Source organism: Anopheles gambiae, chromosome 3 (assembly GCF_943734735.2).
Source record: "Anopheles gambiae chromosome 3, idAnoGambNW_F1_1, whole genome shotgun sequence".
Classification (NCBI taxonomy): Eukaryota; Metazoa; Arthropoda; class Insecta; order Diptera; family Culicidae; genus Anopheles; species Anopheles gambiae.
In genome coordinates this window covers 44,431,639-44,451,505 of record NC_064602.1, presented here as the reverse complement: position 1 = coordinate 44,451,505, position 19,867 = coordinate 44,431,639, and the positions used below count along the sequence as shown (strand labels likewise).

At 45.7% G+C, this 19,867-nt stretch overlaps 1 protein-coding gene and 1 non-coding gene across 19 annotated transcripts in view; both read right to left on the bottom strand.

The window, feature by feature from the left end:
• LOC1279310 (nocturnin) overlaps positions 1-19,867 on the bottom strand; it is a 20,970-nt gene extending 1,103 nt beyond the window's left edge. The window contains exons 1-6 of one of the 18 annotated variants that reach the window (XM_061661294.1): positions 18,326-19,867; positions 4,660-4,825; positions 1,256-1,488; positions 1,116-1,181; positions 888-1,009; positions 74-802 (exon numbers count right to left, since the gene is read on the bottom strand). In XM_061661294.1, the coding sequence (XP_061517278.1) occupies positions 74-802; positions 888-1,009; positions 1,116-1,181; positions 1,256-1,488; positions 4,660-4,730 (1,221 nt within the window). In that variant the 5' untranslated portion in view covers positions 4,731-4,825; positions 18,326-19,867. Of the gene's footprint in view, positions 1-73; positions 803-887; positions 1,010-1,115; positions 1,200-1,255; positions 1,489-1,631; positions 3,378-4,659; positions 4,826-9,737; positions 13,115-18,325 lie in introns of those variants that run through there. The other 17 variants (XM_061661287.1, XM_061661292.1, XM_061661291.1 and 14 more) reach the window with 17 other exon arrangements.
• Positions 8,851-8,922, bottom strand: Trnap-agg (transfer RNA proline (anticodon AGG)). Its single transcript has one exon. It is a non-coding gene; the product is annotated as a tRNA-Pro (tRNA).

Genomic DNA, 19,867 nt, shown 5'->3' with positions numbered 1-19,867 from the left:
GGCCATTTTCAAAATTAGTTCAAATTCTCTACCCCCCCCCCCCCCCCCCCCCCCCCCCCCCCGTTGTACATACCGTTAGTTTGTCCTTGGAATAAAACACATAATCAATCGTGTGACATACTTCGCCCTCCTCGCGGATCTTCCACGTCGTGTACGGTGGTTCGTATGCCGCCGATTGTTCCGCCTTCGTCCTAACGCCGTTCGACAGCCCGCAGTCGTCGGTGGCACTGTGCGCGGATCCAATACTGCTGCGGCTACACCGCTCACCCGACCGCTCAACGACAGTGTTGAGCGCGTTCTGATTATTCTCATCCTGCGATTCCTCCGCCAGCAGGTCCGAGTACGCACTGGCTAGCCCGAGCGGTTTATAGTTTAGCACCGTGCTGTAGATGGGTTCGATCGGTTCCGCATTAAAATCGCCGCACAGTATCACCGGCCGATTTTCCGCCACACCGTCGATGAAGTACAGCAGATCCTTGCCCTGCTCGTTCCGCAGCTTCGACAGCAGCGCACCCTTGCGCGCCTTTAAGTGGGTCGTGGTGACGCAAAACTCTTGCTGTGTGTCGAGCGTTCGCAGTACGGCCGCTATCGCCACCTGATTGCTCTGTACGCGCCACACCTCCAGCACGCGGGTGAAGTGGTTGACCATTTCGAGGCGATCCTTCTTGTAAAACACGGCACAGCCGTCCGGTCCGTTATTGCCGTTTATGTACAGGCAGGGCGAGTCGGGTTTGGGGAAGAACACGCCCTCGTAGTTTTGTGTGCTGAGAATTTTTTGCAGAAATTTAAAATGGTCCACTTCCTAGAGAGCAATCGGTAAAAGTAAACGGATGGTTAATATCTTCAGAAATTTCCGCATCACACACAGTGGAATCATCGAACCATACCTGCAGACAGATAATGTCGGGATCGTTTTGTACAATTTCCTCAATCACCTGATACCGCCGGCATTCCCACGTCAGTGCCTCGAGCGGACAGCGCACGAATCCGTCATTGTGCATGCCGAGTGCTGAAAGTAGCGCACGAAACAGAAATTTGCTCAATCAACTCCGCAACAAAGAAGGCTCAATTTAAGTTTGTCTCGTTGTGGCTAAATGATTATTACTCCTACTTACTCTGTGAGAGCATGTTCCATTGGAATATTCGAAGCTGTGTGGCCGTAGCCGATGGTTCGCTGCACGCTGCAAATGATAGGGAAGCTTTGGTTAGATCTTTCCGGTACACAGCGCGGTACCCCGGTCCATCGGTAGCTTACTTTTCGAGATGGAGTCCAGCTGCAGCATCTTGAAGCCGTCCGTCAGATCGCTACCGTTCAAGCGATCGATCGGTTTGAGAAATTTGCGCTTCACAAGCTGGGGACGTTCGTCGCCGCGCGCTATCCGGCAGTAGTCGACCAGATCCGGCACCGACATACCGTCCGTGATTTCCAGCTTATCATCCTGATAGTCCACATTCTTTATTTGCGGCGCTGATGTGAACGAGCCCATTCTGTTGCGGGGGGAGGAAAAGAAAATAAACACGAAAAAAGCATCAGATATTAGTTGTTCTTTTTGCTGCATTGCAATTACAGACACACTGATGAAGATTGTACAAAACAAAGGACAACTCTACAATGGTAAGCGACCCACTACCTTTGCAGCATCACCCGCTGTAGATGGCTTTTCTTCAGCGCCCCATTCATTGGCACACCCCCGTGGGAGGGCTTTTCGGTAAGCTGAATTTCACCGCACGGATCTAGCATCGTTTTGCAAACTGAGAGAAGAGAGAATAGTACACGTCCGAATCTTGCGACCACCAAACCGGCACTAACGCGTACGATCACACGGCACACAGACGAGAGCGTACAACAAAACACCGTTCTTTAACCGATCTAGGATAGCGCCAACGGCCACATTCTATAGCGCCGCGTGCATTGGCGGCGGATCAGGCGTAGATCTTGGCGCGCAAGATGTAGTAATACGATTCAGTGACCCCTTTCAATCATACCGGTTATCACGATGCCGGGAAAGTGTTTGCGTATGTGTGTCTGTTTCTATGAAAGGTAAACTACATCTTTTGCTTAAAATATGTAAATAATAATCACCCCAACCGTGGTGGCACCGCTGTGCCCCTGTAGCGACACAAATCGGGAAGTCGGGGTTCGGAATTCCGGTTTCAACGCAACCAACAACTCGGGCGCGCCAGCTTCCTCTATTTGCAAACGGATAGCCTTTCTACACTGTTTACACGATTCCGGACGTGACAACGTGATAATTTGGCAAATTAACAGCCATCCGAAACATTTTGAAATGATTTTATGAAGTCCTTCCCTGGGGGAAGTGTTCGATCACGACCCCAAAGATGAACACAATTGTTTAAATTGGAGAACATTTAAAATGGGTTGATTTCTTCTGTATGCAATTTCGGTGGCGTTTCTATGATCGTACAACTTTTTTATTGTAAAAACAATTACCTCCACAACACCTTCAAGGAAGAATTTGCCAACGAAATCAAACCGGCTACAAGACTTCTCATAATACTGCAATACAAAAAAAACGTAAAACACCAACATGCAATTGGCAGGATTAAAGCACAGTTTGAAGGCCAAGGCAAAACAAGTGGCCGAAGCGGGTGTGCCTGTGTGTATTTCCCTTTAAAGGTGAGCTGTAAACAACATTTACTTGCTCCTGCCGTCCCCTGCTGTTTGATCGATGGAATGGAAGAGTTTTTCATGAAAGTATGGAATGGGGTTCTTTTTTTTTCTTTTTTCTATAAAAAAAATCACACACGCAAAAAGTGATCGCCGTCGCTGGGTCGGTGGCGAGCGTACTTTTTTCGATCACACTGTGCCAACACCGCGACCGCGGCATGAATTCGCAACAAAACACAACAGGATGAGGAGCTGACGACATTCACATGGGCGAAAGGTGTGAAAAAGAATGGGCGGAACAGATACGCATTTCGGCACTTGGCACGCGGGACCCGCGGCCAAGTACACCGTTTGCCTCAATTCCCACGCACTTCGGTCGCAGGCGTTGTCCTGCGGCGGTGTCCTTACAATGTCCGCTGTTACATCCAAGTGGTACAGAAACTGCGTAGAAACTGCGGTGGCAAAAATAACAATCCAAAAGCAACAGCAAAATCACAAATATCACATCCGGCAGCACGAGCAGCGATCGGCCAATTATTACGAAATGCACAGCGATTGCGTACGGTTTCAGGTGCTTTGTTTTGGCATTTTCACTAAACAGTACCCCTTTAGCTTCCTTTCGCTACGTGATTATTTGTGCACCTTTTTGCCTATTTCACTTGCACGCACGCACGCACACATCGACACAATCGCGCACGCAGCACCATCGGTGGTCAACACACGGCGTTTTGCACTCCCAGCGATTGTGTTCAGTGTGGCCAGATTATTTTGGCGGTTTTCGGTAGGCGTATCAAAATATTATCGGTAGTTTTCGGTAGGCTTTGAAGTGTTGAGCGGGGAGGGAGGGGGGGGGGGGGTAGATGTAAGCTAATCTGCCCAACGAAGGTTCAGCAGCACGAGAAATTACATCCTTTATCTATTTGAAGGAGAAAGTTTAAATTTGGTTCATAGCAGTTACATAAGGCCTTTCTGAAGTGTCGATCTGAAAATTGTACTTGGCAATCTAACTCAACGAATGATTGAGATGCATATTTGCTTCAGAGCGTTGAGGACTCCCTTTTCGGGGCTACACGCGGCCGCTTAGGACAGTGCAAATCGAATATGTTGTCAGCAGCTATTTCGATTATTTGGATGAATTAGTAAGTTTAATAATAACACAACATAAATTAGAGATTGTTTCTAAAAATCCTGTATAAAACACTCCTTTATTGATTCCATCGTATGACAAAATCGCACGTCATAGGCAGCATTCTAGCAGTAATCAAACATGGCATCGAACATGAAAAATATATGGGATTTGACATGTCCGATTTGTTAACCAACAAATCGAACATGTCAAATCCCATGCATTTTTCATGTTCGGTGTCGTGATTGCTGCTAGAGCGCCGGGTTACATTATCTGTCAAATCCCATATAAAATATTACCAGTGCGTCCGATTTCATCGCACCTCACGAAATACAGACATGGGCCTTAGATGTCTCTGTTGAACTTCTGGTTGAGGTTGCTAGTGATTTCCATATGGAGTTTAATTAGTTAATTTATTTGGGTATTGGTTTTATGACTTTTCGGTCAGTATTATGAAAAAATCTGTGATTTTCAGTAGGTTAAATGAAAAATCGGTAGTTTTAGGAGGCTTATCTGTGAATCGGTAGGCATATAAAAAAAATCGGTAGAAATACAGATAAATTGGTATTTCTGGTCACTCTGATTGTGTTCCAGAATCGCACGAATAATCCGAAATCGTTGGTTTGACGTTTGCGTATTTACAGCGCCAAGTCGAGCGATCCACATCGCCCAAACGGCAAAGCCGAAGTTTGACAGCCACAGATGCAGCGAAACGGTAATTTGAACCGGTAACATTTTGAATGTCGACAACAGTTTGGCAGTTATGCATGCATTCTTCCGAATTTTACCTCCAAAACCTCTACTTTACAACATTTGTGTTTGGAGAAAAAGCTTTTGCAGCTACTGCTACGACATACATACAGTGATGAACTGATATAGAAACACTTTCATGACCCGAAATTACCTTGGGATGAATAGTAAATTCTTAAAGCGCTTCGTTGTGAATACCCAAGTAGTGCGAACTAGCAGATCCATGCTGACGCAGATGTCTCGCGGTGTTTTTAGCCTGTTTAGGATCGCGTTCGCCTTACTTGGTTGAGATCCTCTCTCTCGTTTACGCTTAAAGCGAGCTGTTCATAATATGAAATAATGTTGTATTAGTTTTGGAATATCAATAATTTATATCAGTTTCAAAAATTCATAGCAAACAGCATCAATGTGAACCAAACTTGACAGAATTAGTATAGCATTTCAACTAAAGTAAAGAACCAAATACTTTTTACGATTTGACGTAATAGCATTTTTGTATGACCGTATATTAAGAAAAAAAGAGCAATTAAGCAACGTACACCTGCGAAGGACATTCAGACGACAATCCTAATGTAACGAATATGCATTTGAATAAATGCTGCACTAATACAAAGTCTCTTCCGCCGTTCTCCCCTGACCACAATATCCGGGAAAAAAATTGCACCGTCTAATGATGCTGCTACCGCAGCATGTGTCGTTGACCAGACCATCCGCCAAACCTTCACATTTATTCGGATCAATCATTACATTGCATGAGAACGGGTGTCCATCAAACAGATGACATCGATCATCGAACGGACGGACCATTGCACGAAAGTGAACGGCTTGCTAATTCAGAACTACACACAATATTCGACCACTCCGGCCTGAAAAGGTATACTAGAGTGGTCCGCAATATAGGTGACGCAATATAGGCCCCACCAAAAAGGGAATTCCATTTTTTGATTGCACCCCGAGCTCACAAAACACGCACTGCGACCGGAACAGTGAGGACGGTGGGGTGGGGAGAGACCTGTCTGGTTTCACCGAATCCATCAGTTTGTGATTCATGATCCCCACCTGTTTTAGAAACCTAGAAGGGGTTATGACCTAGGTCACGACCGGAAGATCTCGATCGTCGGCCGACCGGTAAGCGTGCGTCAAGCTGTGTGTAGCGTACGCCAAATGCAATGGCGTGCCGGTGTGCCGTAAGGATGTGTGTACGGAAGACGGCTAGAGTAGTGCGTTCGTACGCGAGATGCATGCAATCAATCTGGCTTCGGAACCGGTTTCAAGCGGTATTTAAAGCTGTTTTTATTAAGCTCCGTTTTTGATCGGCCCATCCACAGGGTGGCACCGTTCTGCTGCTTCCGCACCTCAGGTTCCGAGTGGTTAGATGGGTAACAAATAATAGACAATGGGGCTGTAGAAAGATCAAACTATTCGAACTTACGCTAGCAAATCATACACGTTTAGTTTCTAGAGCAATCTGCAAGCGTCAGCAAAATACCACCAATTTCGGGATGGTAATTAGGGTTAAAAATAGTTCAAGGTACGACTGCAAAAGTGCACCGAGAGCCGTCTCCACACACTTCGGATCGTTCCATTGCATCCCATCCAGCCATGCAAGGACCGCCCTGTGATCGCACATGGACCATTGGGTAGGCTGGCAGGCAATTTATTTTTACGAGCTCGTGCCCCTTGTCGAGGTCTCGCTAAACCCTACCACACACCGCGGTTGGGACGACAACGAACGGGCGCGCGCGCAAATTCGGAAGAAAGATCCAAGCGCGAGCGTGCGCGCGCCGCGCACACACGGCACGTACTCGCGTGTGTGCCCCGAGGGCGCGGGTGTTTTTTTCTGTGTTGTTGTTTTTGTTCATGTGGATGTGTCCGCTCAACTGGAGGCGAGCGATCTGGCAAGATATCCTTCAAGGTTGCGGGCGACCAGGCCCCACACTTGCTGTAACTGTAATTTACATCTCGCATTCCGCTTCCGTAACGGACCCTCGCGCGTCTGGCGGCAAGTGCGGCGGCTTTTTAAAACCATCGCCTGGTCGGTGGTGCGGGGAGGTGGTATCGATGCACTCGGATCGGATCGGGGTGCATTTCTTCCGCGGATGAATTTTTGATTAACGATCGTTCGGGCATATGGCGGTACCGTTACTGGATCGGGAAATCATTGTACCTCGGGAACACACAGGTTGGGAGATAAAACTGCGGCAAGTGAAGTTTGCCCATACCCCTTTCACTGTTTCCCGCTTCCCAGGTCCTGATCGAACGGTCACGATCGAGTGATCGATAGAATGCGATTGGATTAGAATCTATTCTAGAATAAGTCAAGTGCGCTTTAAACGATGTAACGGTAAGGCGGCACGACGCAGAGAACCCCCCGAGACCCCGGATAGCGTGTGTGGCGTTCTATTCTAAACGAAACGTGGTCATAAATTTTATTCATCAAAGACGGAAGCGATCGAGCGGATTCGAGCGATCGGGGGCAGGCAAAAAGCAAAAAGGGAACAGAGACAGAGGGATTTTTTGTTTTAATTTTTAGTCTGTTATTGCTACTACGGTTTCGTGTGTCTATCGTTCATTTCGATCTGAAACCCTTCGCCACTGTGCATCGCCCGGAGTCATCAGAACACGCCAGATGACCTCCAAAACTGAACGAATTCCCGTGTGTGTTGTTTACGCGATGCGGTGCGAAAAGTTCCACGGAAATCAAGTGGTCAAGCGGTGGCGCCACGTGTAGCTGCTCCAAAGTCCTACCAAGGAAGATATTCAACTTCGACAGAAGATGGGGGTTAGAAAAAAAAACAATAAGAACTACTGTTTCTCAACAGCCCCTGCTCATTCCCCGGACCGAGGACCTTTCGGTCCAATGATCAATGACTCGTCACAAAGTTTAAAGTTTAAAAATGAATACGAACAAAAAGCTTCCCTTGACAGGAGGAGAGGCACAAAAAGCACAAACACAATTTGAATAAAGTATCCCGGAATGACTAAGGCAATGCTCTTGACCGGTGGGAAAGGCTCGGGAGCAACTTATTGCGTCTCGAGCTGAACGACAACGATTCTCCAACCGGGACACAAAGCACAACAAAAAAGATCTGCGCCCACTTGGTTGTTTATCCATTCCACGAGTTAAGTGGCACGAAACAAAAATCGACAAAACACCCGCCCCACAAAAAAGGTGTGAGACAAACATCATAAATGAATTAAAAAAAAGATTCTTGCGGTAAAAACATCACCCACATAAATTAATTCACTTAATCATAGACACTAAACAGCCTAACATCGGATGAATGGTACCGCTTTAATTCCACTGTCGTTAGCATTGTTTTAAGTGACTTGTGAGAGATCGTTTGTTAATTTCAAATCGCAGAATCATTTCAACACAATCCACAACACTGCAGATCCCTGGGGAAATCTAAACCATTACTCACCGATCGCGCCTTGGCGCCGGCAAAGGTTAATGATCGCACCCAAACATTGAAAGAAAAACAACGCCCGAACAACAAAACCTGGACGGGATTAGCGTGGTCTAGATATCAGGTCCCCACATTTACATAATTCTTTTTGCGTCGTTTCTGGCTGTCGTCGTTACACCAGTTTTCTCCCTTCACCCAATTCCTGGTTCGCCAGAATCCGGTTAAGGGTAGATTTCTGGACGCATTCCTACATTTCGCCAAAAACTCAAAACAAACAAAGCCAAATCTCTCTGCCAAAGTGCTACTTAAAAACACTTTTATTGCTGCTGTTTGCTTTGCCACGGTTTGGGAGGTTCTAAATAAAATTCCATCACTCATTAAATTCCATCCACAGAATGGATCAAGAAGGGAAGGAAGAGGACACGGACAGCGTGTTGGTTTGTTTATGGTTTTCGGGAACTTTCGCAGTACGATAATACTTAATTTCGTTCGAAAACATGTGATCTGTGAAATCCACCGAAAGACGTCATTGCAACATTTTAGTTCTAAACATTGATCCAGCTAGTTCCGTTTTTGTACGGTTGACCGAATAGTACACAAGAATTAATAATGCCAAGCCGTATCGTATTCTACCATCGGGTGGATAATTTCATCAAATGATGTATATTCTTCGGTCCAAAAACCTTTAGCTCCCATGCTCGTAAAATGCCGGAAAAACAGCATTCGTAAGCAATTCGGTTCACGGTTCGCTGGCGGTTGTTGATTGCAGAGGCGAGTTAAGTCATTGCAAACGCGTAAAAATACAATTTTCAACAACCGGTCAACAAAATGCGCTAACATCGGAAAAGAAACGTAAGGTGGAGGTGTTAATTTCATAAACAAAAAGAGAGGGAAAACCAGTGCCAAGTAAAAAGGCAAAAATGTTTCTCGGAGGTGGGCTCGTCCGGGATTTGAACCCGGGACCTCTCGCACCCTAAGCGAAAATCATACCCCTAGACCAACGAGCCCGTTGTATAACCAGCCGTACAACGCGCTAAAGTATCTACGCGCCTATCGCACATGCGCTCACTTCGATGCTTGCGAGGTGGGGTGAAGCAAAGCACAACAGCATGAATACATCGAGCGGAGCTATCTCTCTCTTTCTCTCTAGCTAATTTTCATTCTTCCATTCATTCTTTATGCTGCTCCTCCGGAACATTGAAATGCATTTTTCAGAGTATCACGACACTTTCGGTATTTATATCGACAGGAGAATGGTTAAGCTACACAACGCAGGAGAACAACCGAGGACAAAATACACTTCAAGGGAGGAAGAAAACGATGCATTAATCTTTCACCCCATTAGCGTTTCCTTACTAATCAGTCATTTACTTTCAATCGCACGACACGACTGCTGCTCCCAACAAAGCACGGAAAATACCCAGCGTGTACTGGTTGCGTCTTCTTTGTACAGTTCCTTGCAATCCCCCTCAACCGATGCTGATCATCTCGGAAAGTCATTCTAATCATGCATTTCATCGCCAAGCGGGCAATGAGTGCGTTTACAACACAGTCTCTCCTCCACCAGGAAACGACGCACACACTGCATCAATTCCCGCATCAAATGGAAAGCACCTTCACCTGACACATACTCTCTCTCTCTCTCGCGATAGTTCTAACCAAGAATACACAACACACTTCCCAATGACATTGCCTATCCCACCCTTTTGTGTGATGACGATTACGGCAATTACCCTCTGGTGATGACTTTTCATGGTCACCCGATCGGTACTGACCACCTCATTCCCGGCTTGACATTCCCGTCCTGTTTGCCAGTACATACCTCACCAAGTACATTAGCAGCTGTCTGGGCGGGATACAATCCAGCTCGTCTATCATAGGACCGACGCTGTCGCCGACCGACGACCCGTACGGCTCACCGAAACCGCCCTCCAGCTCCAGCTTCCTCACCGCCAGCCGTCTGTTGGCGGCGACCGGCGTCATCATCGACGCCTCGAAGATGGCCAACTTTCGCTTGAAGTACGCACGGGCCTCTTTCTCGCTCGCGAACCGGCTCAGGTCGATTTCGTCCTCACCGTCCTCGGCACCACGCGGCACCCTGTCGTCTCCTTCAGCATGGTGGTGGTGGTGGTGACGGTGACGGTGGCCGTGAGCGATCGCCAGGACGTCGTCGGCATCATCATCGTTAGCGGACGAGTCTTTGCGGCAGGTGCCCCGAAGGAACCCGACCGAACCGTCCGGCAGCATCCGCGTGATGGTGCCCAGTTTCTCCGTCAGTGCCTTCGGGCCAAACCGGCCCACCGGTAGCAGATCCATCGCTCGTGTAGTCAGTGTTTGGGGAAGGGTTGTTGTCGATTCAAACCCTAAACTTAATGCACCACTCCCCTGGGACTCTGGGACTGTCTTGACAAGAGTTGACTTGGCTCAAACGCAGCAGAATCAAATACTTCTCTCGCACGTGTTTTCCAACGTATTTATCTTGTGTATGTATCGCTCACAAGAAGGAAAACCCAGTTTCAATGTTCACGCACCCCAGTTTCACTCGTTTTTGTTACTTTTCTCTCTCTCTCTTTCTCTCTTCTATTATTGATCTACGCACGCGATTCACGTTTGATCGATCGCGATCGAGAGGTGGTTCGCATGTGATGTTCACTAAACGACTGCCTACAGGTGACTGGTTCTCGGCGCTTGTGCCGGGCGAGCACGATCTTACGATCTACGATTTTTTGTCGCCGCCGGGGTCTAGTGTACACGCAGGGTAGGCGCGGCACCCGGTCGTGGTGAATCTAGCTGTGTTTTTTTAACAACGATCCGCGCTTTTGCGTTTTGCTTTCGGTTGTGAGTTTGAGCGTAGAAATATCGGTTTTTTGTTGTTGCTTTGCTCTTGCTCCTACTTGCTCTTGTATATTCGAGAGCCCCTGTCGGGTCACCGGTTTTCGCCAAGAAGTGGGACGCGCGGACAGGTCTGCTTCGCTGGTCGGGCCAACGATCGCGCAAGCTGCCGGGGGAGCCGCGTACCAGCCGTACAGATATGTTTCGTTCGTCGGGCGCGCGCACACGATACTTTCCCAAGATCAAGGTCGTTTCTTGGTTAACGACTTGGATCGTGGGGTTCCGGTCGTTTTGCCGTACGCCAAAAAGGGATACAAAAAAAGGCGGAGCGGACACACTCACACGTTTGGTCGCTGCAGTTCGTGATTGTGATGCAGTTTGGAGCGAATTTTCACCAAAAATAATAAGGGGGTGGTATATTTATTTTTGGAACATTGCCCTTATGCTCCTCCGATCATTTTTTGGGGTGTGAAAAGTGCATCTGTTCTTTAATGTTTGTTAGGAAGGAGGTTACAAGTTTTCATCGACACTGGTCGATTATTGATTGCATCAAGATTCGCCTTACGTCACAACTTGCTGATTCCACTTCACGACAAGGCACGATTTAAATAATCGATGGTGTAACAAGGCTGAAGGCGCGCGCGAGCTTCGCTATGATTGTTTATTTGTTCTTTTTATTAGCAACACACACACACACATATGCCAATCGGGAAATCTTCGTCACGATCCTGGGCAGCTTGCAATTGCGGGTCCACCACCACCCCCCGTGTTCCCAGTTGGAGGCGCTTGTGCTCGATCAATCACGATAAATGCATTAGAGTTTGCGCATTAAGCGACGAGCGCGTTATGATTATACAATGGCACCACTAATTAATTGCGATTATCGGCATTTGGTGGCGAATGTGATGAAACTGCCAATCGCTCACCACACGATACGATAAGCGTCCTTTCGTAGCAAATAACTGGATTGAGTGGGGGGAGCGTTTTGCACCCCTAAACGACACTAAACGTTGTAGCGTCTTCTGCGCGGCAAACGAACCGGCGATAAAGATCGCGAACGCGAACAACGGAAACACGTTTCTAAATTACTTCCTAACCGGCCACTTGCCAAGGCACAGCACGGTGGCCCACTCCAACTGCTCGAGCACTAGTGCGGCCCAAGTCCTAAACTAGCTCAGCTTCACTAAACGAGATTAGTTGCGCGCTAAATAAAAGCGGAAGAAATTAAAAAGGCAACAAACGTGCACACAACACGCCGCCGTCTGTGTTTATAAACTCGATGTCCGTGGAGTGTTGGGGTTCGTTTGTGCACGATATATGCAAGTGTTGCTACTGCCGGTTGCGCTCACTTTTGCTAAGAAGCGTTCGCGTTCTAACAACAAGGCTTGTAGAGAGTAAGAGAGAGACTCGTGTGCGCGCGATCTTGCGATCAAGAACCGAACTGCGATACTGAGCTCGAGCTGAGCGCCAGGCGATCGTTTTATCCATGAGAGATCGTCAATCCTACAGCAGGGCGAACGAAGGGGGACCTAAAGACGAAGTCTCCCAGCGATATGCAACCCGCGCGCGTCCTGTGATGCTGCGGTAGTACAGCGTGAACGGTACTGATCGTGTGGGAATAGTAGAACCACACACACATACACACACTCAACAGGAAGAACGTGCGATTGAGCACGAGGAATGGAGAGGGGGTTAAGAAGTTGTGGGCATAGCATTGTCGTCCCGGATTATGGCTAGGAAATGTTATGATCGTAGTGTACAGTGATGGACATGCAAGATCGAACACTTGGATATATTCCAATACGGGCTGCCTTTTCTAATGTCATTGCTAACATTCCCATATTTTTTTAATTTAAATTTAGTTAATATTTTGGACAAAAAAACTCTGTCGATTACTGAAACAAACTTCGTTGGATTTTGGGTAATGCACTCTCCAAACTTAAAAAAAAACTTTAGTGAAGTGCTCGATGGGGCTGATCTACCTAATCCCAAACGAGTAAACATTGATTGAGTATTGTTTCGGGATTTGGCTTCAGCATAATAACATTTTTGTTGGAAGAAACTCAAGCCTATTTAACATAAATTTACAAAATATCATCTGAATTGAGCACGTCTAGTAAATACTAAGCCGAGGTATCGCAGCCGATGTTAAGCTGCTTTAATTTTGTTTGAGCTTCAATTAGACTTAAAGTATTTGAAAGCATGATCTCGATGCACATTAGAGGTGTATTGCACATTTAAGGAGAGTCTGATGTTAACTAGCAATTTATGTGATAACTGGGGCTTGAATAACGATCCATCATTTTCAGCAAACTGAATAAAGTGACTCCAGCAATACATACACAGTGGTTCACTAAATCGATGGTACTCTCTATCTGTTGATGATCTACTCTGATTTTTTCGCAATTTTTTTGCAAATATCTTGACCAGTTCTCAAGCTAGATTGAAAATATTTACACTATTCTATAGATATTCTTTCTGAGCATCGATTTCCAATCAATTTTAAAAATGCATCTTATCTTATCGTACTTGGTGTGTTATATTTTAGTCAAAGTGTACAAAACACTTATGACTACAAACCTATGAATACAAGGCCAAATATATACCCTATGAGGTAATTATTTAGTCTTCATGAGCAACAAGGATCAATGGCTTCTCAAGCTATCGTAAAATGCATTACAGTAAAAGACAAAATGAACTAATGGTTAATTATCCCATGTCCTACACTCGGTTTGTGGCCAACGCCATCTGGCGAACAAGATGTTTAGAGAAATGAATAATTTGAAATCCTTTTCTATTGTTTCATAATCTATTCATCGTGACTTTGGAGATATGTATTTTGTAATACTAAAGAATGGCCAAATTCATTCTTCATAACCTATTTTGAGTTGAATGGATCATTACATGAATTGACAGATACAAAGGATACATAATTTTCATAAAAAGGAGAAGGCTGCCTTATGAAAAAGACAGTATGAGTAATTATAATTAACAAATTATATGCAGCTGTAGCATCAAGTGAGCCACTGTATATAAACATAAATAAATAATTTACATAAATATAGTTCCAGCACACATAGATATACAATTTCTTTTTGAGAACTTTTTATGTTTGCACATTTTGTAGATGGCGTGTCCGATCTTAAAAGCCGACAACTGTAAAACGTTGTTTGTGAGGTATCGTACGCTTCGCGATCGTGATCAACATGGGATAGAATTGTTGAATTCAACGGTTGAATTCAAATATTTTTTTTTTGTTCTTCCTTTGCGTAAACTATCCACAAATATCGCAAACTTATGCACACACAGAAGCAATTGTTCGTTGATTCTAAATCTCTTTTATCAATTTGACTGTTCCGATGAATCATCATCAAACGACGAAAACAAGTCGGACCACAAGTGGCACGGATGGTAAACACCTACTCACTCTTCTTCTGTCCACCCTCTGTCGCTCTTGCCAACGGAACGTCTTGTTACAGCAATGTTGCTTCACAATTACTCGGGTTTGGTGCCGCGATTGTAAACAACGTGGCCCTGCGTAATGGCCCTTCGGCGGCAAATACTAGTTTTTTCTAGTAGCCGCTCGAAGCCGGCTGTTATGCTTATCACCGGTACGATGGCTGCCGGCCGCAGACATAACTCGTTGATAGCAGCGCTCCGAGAACAGCTGTGATCCCTTCGGAAGGGCAGGAAAAGTCCCAACATAAAAGGGCCAACAGTTTTATGGAAAGTTTAGACGGGTGTCTAATTTGCCTAACTGTGTTGACGGTTGATCAACCTTGCATGCAGGTCGGACAGCGTATTGTACGGAAGGAAGCTTCTTAAGGTGATGTTCGATGTAGAAGGGACTACAGTTATCAAACATTCGTTTGGGGGAAACGCGGAATGGATCACGCCAGCGAAGAAGCTTGGACGTTCCCGTGGTGGCGCAAACATTAAGGAATCAGGTCACGTTTTTCTTGTTGCCGTATGTATGGGCCACCACAACGCCGTCATTGTTCTGCGGCAGTTCGAGCTGACCGATTTGATAAAAGTGAGCGCTCTGTCACGATTATGCTTAATCACTTGCGCACGGTAGCAGCGTGTTCCTTCTTTTTACCGGTAACTGTTGTTTTCGTTGTTGTTGGTGGTGTTCTAGCGTACGGATGGGGAAGGGACCGGACAGGAACGGTTCACCTTGAGTCAGATGAACCCTAGGGATATCTGAATCTTCTATGGGAAGTGAGAGACCCTTCCCGGTTAACAATGTTGGCACATCCGACCTGTGCACGGTGATGCATTATCTTTCGAATCACGGTGTGGACATTCGACCAACGGGGCGGTTATCAGCAACGTTGAATCACGGCGGCACGATCATATATCGTGTCCTGGTGGGACCTTTGACGAAACACTGTCACGATAGAACGGAAAGATCGTTGTCGATCTCGTCTATACGAAGTGCCTTTCATTTGACCGAACACCCCCGGTACAGAGGATGAGTCGTTCTGCTGGTTTTTGCTCCCTAATCCACTTAAATGCTACCCCAGGAAGATTCCACAAGATTTGCACCGAGAATGTTCATGCTTTTTGTTTGGTGTTCGTAACATTGCTCAAAAGGGAAAGATCATACTAGGTTTTTTTTGGTATTGCACTTTATAATGATATAAAAAGTGTGGTTGACCACACTCGCCAGACAGTCTAATGCAGGGATCATCAAACGTTCAACAAAGGGCCTTTTACTTGCCTCTTGCTTAGCCAATGAAGAAATCATTTCGTTTCATTATTTTATTTTAAAAATCAGTAAAGAGCTTCACAATGTCGCTAGAATGTGTGTGAGCTTTTAAGTACATAGCATTTAATGTTTTAATTTAAATAATTACAAAAGCATGGACTTTTAAATTTCTCTTCACGCCTTTAAACATTTTTTCTCTAAAGCCCGCGTTAGAGCACCAGTGAAATTTAAAGGGGGATTTTGGGGGTTTCTGCTACATTTCAATAAATTTTCATCAAAATTTGGCTTATAGTACACCAAAATAAAGGATATTCAATTCCCCTATCTAGACAAAGATAGTTACAAATACAAAAAATATTGTATTGAAAAGTTAAATGCATTTCCTTGTGATTCCCCGCTTTATTAACCGTGAAAAAAAAATTGTCAGCGAAGAATCACAAGTAAATATATTTAATTTATTATTTCAATATGTTTTACGAGCTAAATAGTTTGAGAATTGAATATCCTTTCTTTTGGTGTACGATAAGCCATATTCTGATAATTATTTATTTTAAATTCACTTAAGTTCACTTTCACTCAAGGTCTAAAGCGACCTTAAGATAAGCTAAGACTTTATTTCAATTGTTATTAAGTTTTGTTGTTATATTTGTTATTATTATAGACTACTTGGAAACAGAAATATTGTCTCATTAATGAGAACTGCTTTCATCAGCTTCAAATCTGGAAAATTACAATTTAATATATGCTCGTTTTGTTCCGATTTTTACATTCATCCAAATCAAATGGCAAAACTTTGCCACGGGTTCGATGCAGATTTAACTAACAACTAGCCCACAGACCCGACTTTGCAAACCCCTGGTCCAAAGAGCTGTTGAAATTCTACTTGAATGCGACTGTGTAAATGACTCACTAATGAACGCCACACATCCATCATCTCCTTTGAACGATGATTATGCACGATTTTTGAAAAAGCTCCCATAGCTTTCCCAGGAGCACCGTTTACCGTCCAGCAAGAGCGCAACAAACAAAGTTGCAAAAAAACGATGATGAAAACGCTTTTTTTCTGTTTTGCTCCTGCATAAATGAGTAATTGTCTGCGCTTCTGTTTTATAAACGAGAGAGCTGATACTGCAACAGCATGCATCAAACGATTTAAAGCGTTGCAATTGCACACTGCGCTCACTCACTTGTTCAATCATACCCGGTCCCCGAGTACACTTACAACTGATGCCGTTTGAACCGGTGCAAAAACCGGCCCGGTACGGGTGGGAGGAAAAGCCAAACCCACCCTAGACGGTTGAGCGGCGCGCGATAAATTGCTGTTGACGCTCATTATTCTTCAATCGGTTCTTCTTGCTTTCTTCTTCCGGCGCTCGCTTACAGAGCCGAGAGAGTGATGCATCGTTTTCCGCACAAGATCCCGCGTACAAAGAGGAAGGGCATGTAAGTGTGATTGCACGCGGGGTCAAAGAAGGTGTGATTATGTCGCCGGGATGGGGCAAGTTGGCTGAACTTCCTGCTTAATGCGGCTATAGTGTCAGCGCCGTTTGTTACTAATTGCCTGAAGGTCATGACGAGCAGACGGTTTATGGGGAGAGGACGGTTAGAGGTAATCCTCTTCATCTGGAGTAGTGAACGCGCGTTTCCTCGTTCCTCAATCCACTTCCAATGCGCATTTTCTTTCTTTGATTTTAGATTTAATTGTTATTGCCGGTATTTCTCCTCAGGTTTCGCGCAATCTTGGTGCCAATGTCCGGTTTTCTGGGGCAGATAACCTCTCCCTCGTCGGGAGGAAAAGGTCAGCCCATCAGGCCAGCCCACAACAAGGCGACGATAAGCCGGCTGTAAACGAACGTCCTTGGGAGTAGCTTTTGGAGGGTTTGTTTTGGCAATGTATTTCCTTGAACGCCGCAAGTTCGTTCGTTTCATTCACATCCCACTCCAGAGTGGCAGTACACTTGTAAAGGGTACTGGACCGAAGGGTCGTTTGATCGAGTGAGTTAACTCTGATTTTAAAATCGATCGCACGTCCAATCACAGCTCAGCTGTGTCTCGCTAATAACGGAAATCCGACAAGCTTTGTTTGAATGTGTACTTCAGGCCTGCTTCTCGTGACATGTGGACACGATCGCACGCCTGCCTGCTGCGTGCGTTACTCTAAATCAGCTACAGAGAGACATTGAAACTACTACTCCGATGCGATCACTACCCCTCACCGTACAAGGAAACGTGCCTTGGTTTGGCGCTGATGAAGTTAGTGGGATATCAATCTATTCACTTCACTGCTTAATTTACTTTACCGACTTGCTACCGATACTGGTCGAACGGTGCGCACGCAGTGACGGTGATCAATTTATGATCGATTTTTTTCCAACTCAAACGAGTAGTAATGGTTTCACGCGTACTGTTTACGCAGACACCAAACACTGTAAATGCCTTCTGCGTAATAAATTGTCCGATCATGGTGCGGATGTGCTCCAAGCCGGTAATATTTGCACTGGAGTCTGGCTCTTGAGAAACACTGATAAGGAAGGCAGATGAATTGGCATGAATGTTCGCGCAAAAATTTGACCACAAAACTGCCGTATTTCTGCCGGCTGTAACTAGTTTCAACCAGATTCTCCTTCTAGGTACGATTCCCATAAAGCACTCCGATAAGCCCGCGTAGGTTCGTCGTCTATCGACTGTATTATCAGTTACAACCAAGAAACACACAAGTACCGTAAACACGCTGGACACTCGGAACGTGGGGTAAAAACAATAGGCATATCCTTTACTTTGTGCAACAGCACACGCGCACTCTGTCACGTTTGGTTCACATGATGCTAAATTGCTGAGCGAAATTTCAAACTGGTACTCGAACTTACCTTGCTTCAGAGAAATGCTCCTCCTGTCATTACCGCGCGGTGATCGATCAGTGTAAGCACTCTGTCAAGATTTATTGCCGTGTGGTTGTGTGTATCTGGTACGCTAAACTTATCACACTTTGGGCGATCAGCAGCGGCGCAATGTGCTATCACCTTGACTCACTAATCATTAGACTTTGGTCCCGGAGTTTCGCACAGTTTGGGAATTTGGGTTATTTCTATGTGATTTTCGCTTCAATGGCAGTGCGAGATGTGTTCACTTCAATGTTACCACAACTGACTTGCACACACACTTCCCACAGAACAACAACCAACTACTACCGGTGCGCGACCGGTCGTGGCGTGGCTTTTAAATGGACTGCGGAATCTGCGGAATCGCGCAACCGCTCGCTACGAGGCCGTTGGACGTATTGAAACAGCCCGGCCGGCGTTGGGCTGGTTCCAGCGCCGTGTGAGGACCCACGGCTGGTCGCCCCCTTATCAGTTGCAGAAAGGGAGACACATTATCATCGGCCAGAGTAGAGTGCCCCGCTAGACTTGTACGGCGCTGTATAGCAGCTGATGGTTTCATAGTATGCGTTACATCGCGTTGCTCGCAAAACACATAATCATTGCCGAGTTTCGTTTTCTTTTTACTCTCGCTTTGTTGGTGCCCTAAGTCTGCCGGGTTGTATAAAAGTGAGTGCAAATATTGCTTCTCTAAAAAAACTAGTGCACTGGCTAATGTGTGGACAAGAAGCCATCTCATCGTGAGGCGCTGAACACATAACGATGCTGAACGGCGCATTCGCTTGCAGTAATAGTCGCGAGAAGCGTTTTGAAATCGAAAAGAAAGTACATAATGTGTGATACGCCATCGAACGCGTGCCATTAGTGGGTCACATACGCGCGAAGATTGTGTGCGGCCGGTTTGCTGCTGCTGCTGTATGCCGTAATCGTGTTTAGAAATGTTTGTCCTTGCAGTAGCCTTTCAAGGGGTTCCAGAGACGTCTTCAGTCACGATCTTCGCGCATGTGAAAGTGTGTTCTATTCTATTTACTACATTCGCCACATTGTCACTGAAGATGATTATCATCAGGAAAAGTACCAACTGCCGGCACGCTTTCGACGCGGAACTGGGACGCACAGATGCACTTCTCTGCAGGTGCCAGCTGTCTTGTGGCAAGTAAATGACGCAAGAACCGATGTCCGACTTGCAATTCAATGAACCGCATGGAACGAGCCCAAGCTGTTCTTGTTTCCAGCGCCACCGTACGCCGCACACATTCGAAACTCTGGTCATCTGGTCTTTTGAAAGGGAGGGCGTTACGAGAGACCATCAAGCAAAAGTCCTTGGACTTGGACAAGGAATTTGATAAGAATAATGGAGCAGTGCTTCTCGTCTGCGCGGGGTTTGATGAACCTCGTAACCGTTCTAGGTCGCGAAGATAGCTTTCCATACAATAGAGATAGAAAGCCTGGAACATGAGGTCCGTTGTGCAAGCGCCAGATAAATGTAAATTCATTATCTATCAAAATTTACCTTTGTTCCAAATTTGACAG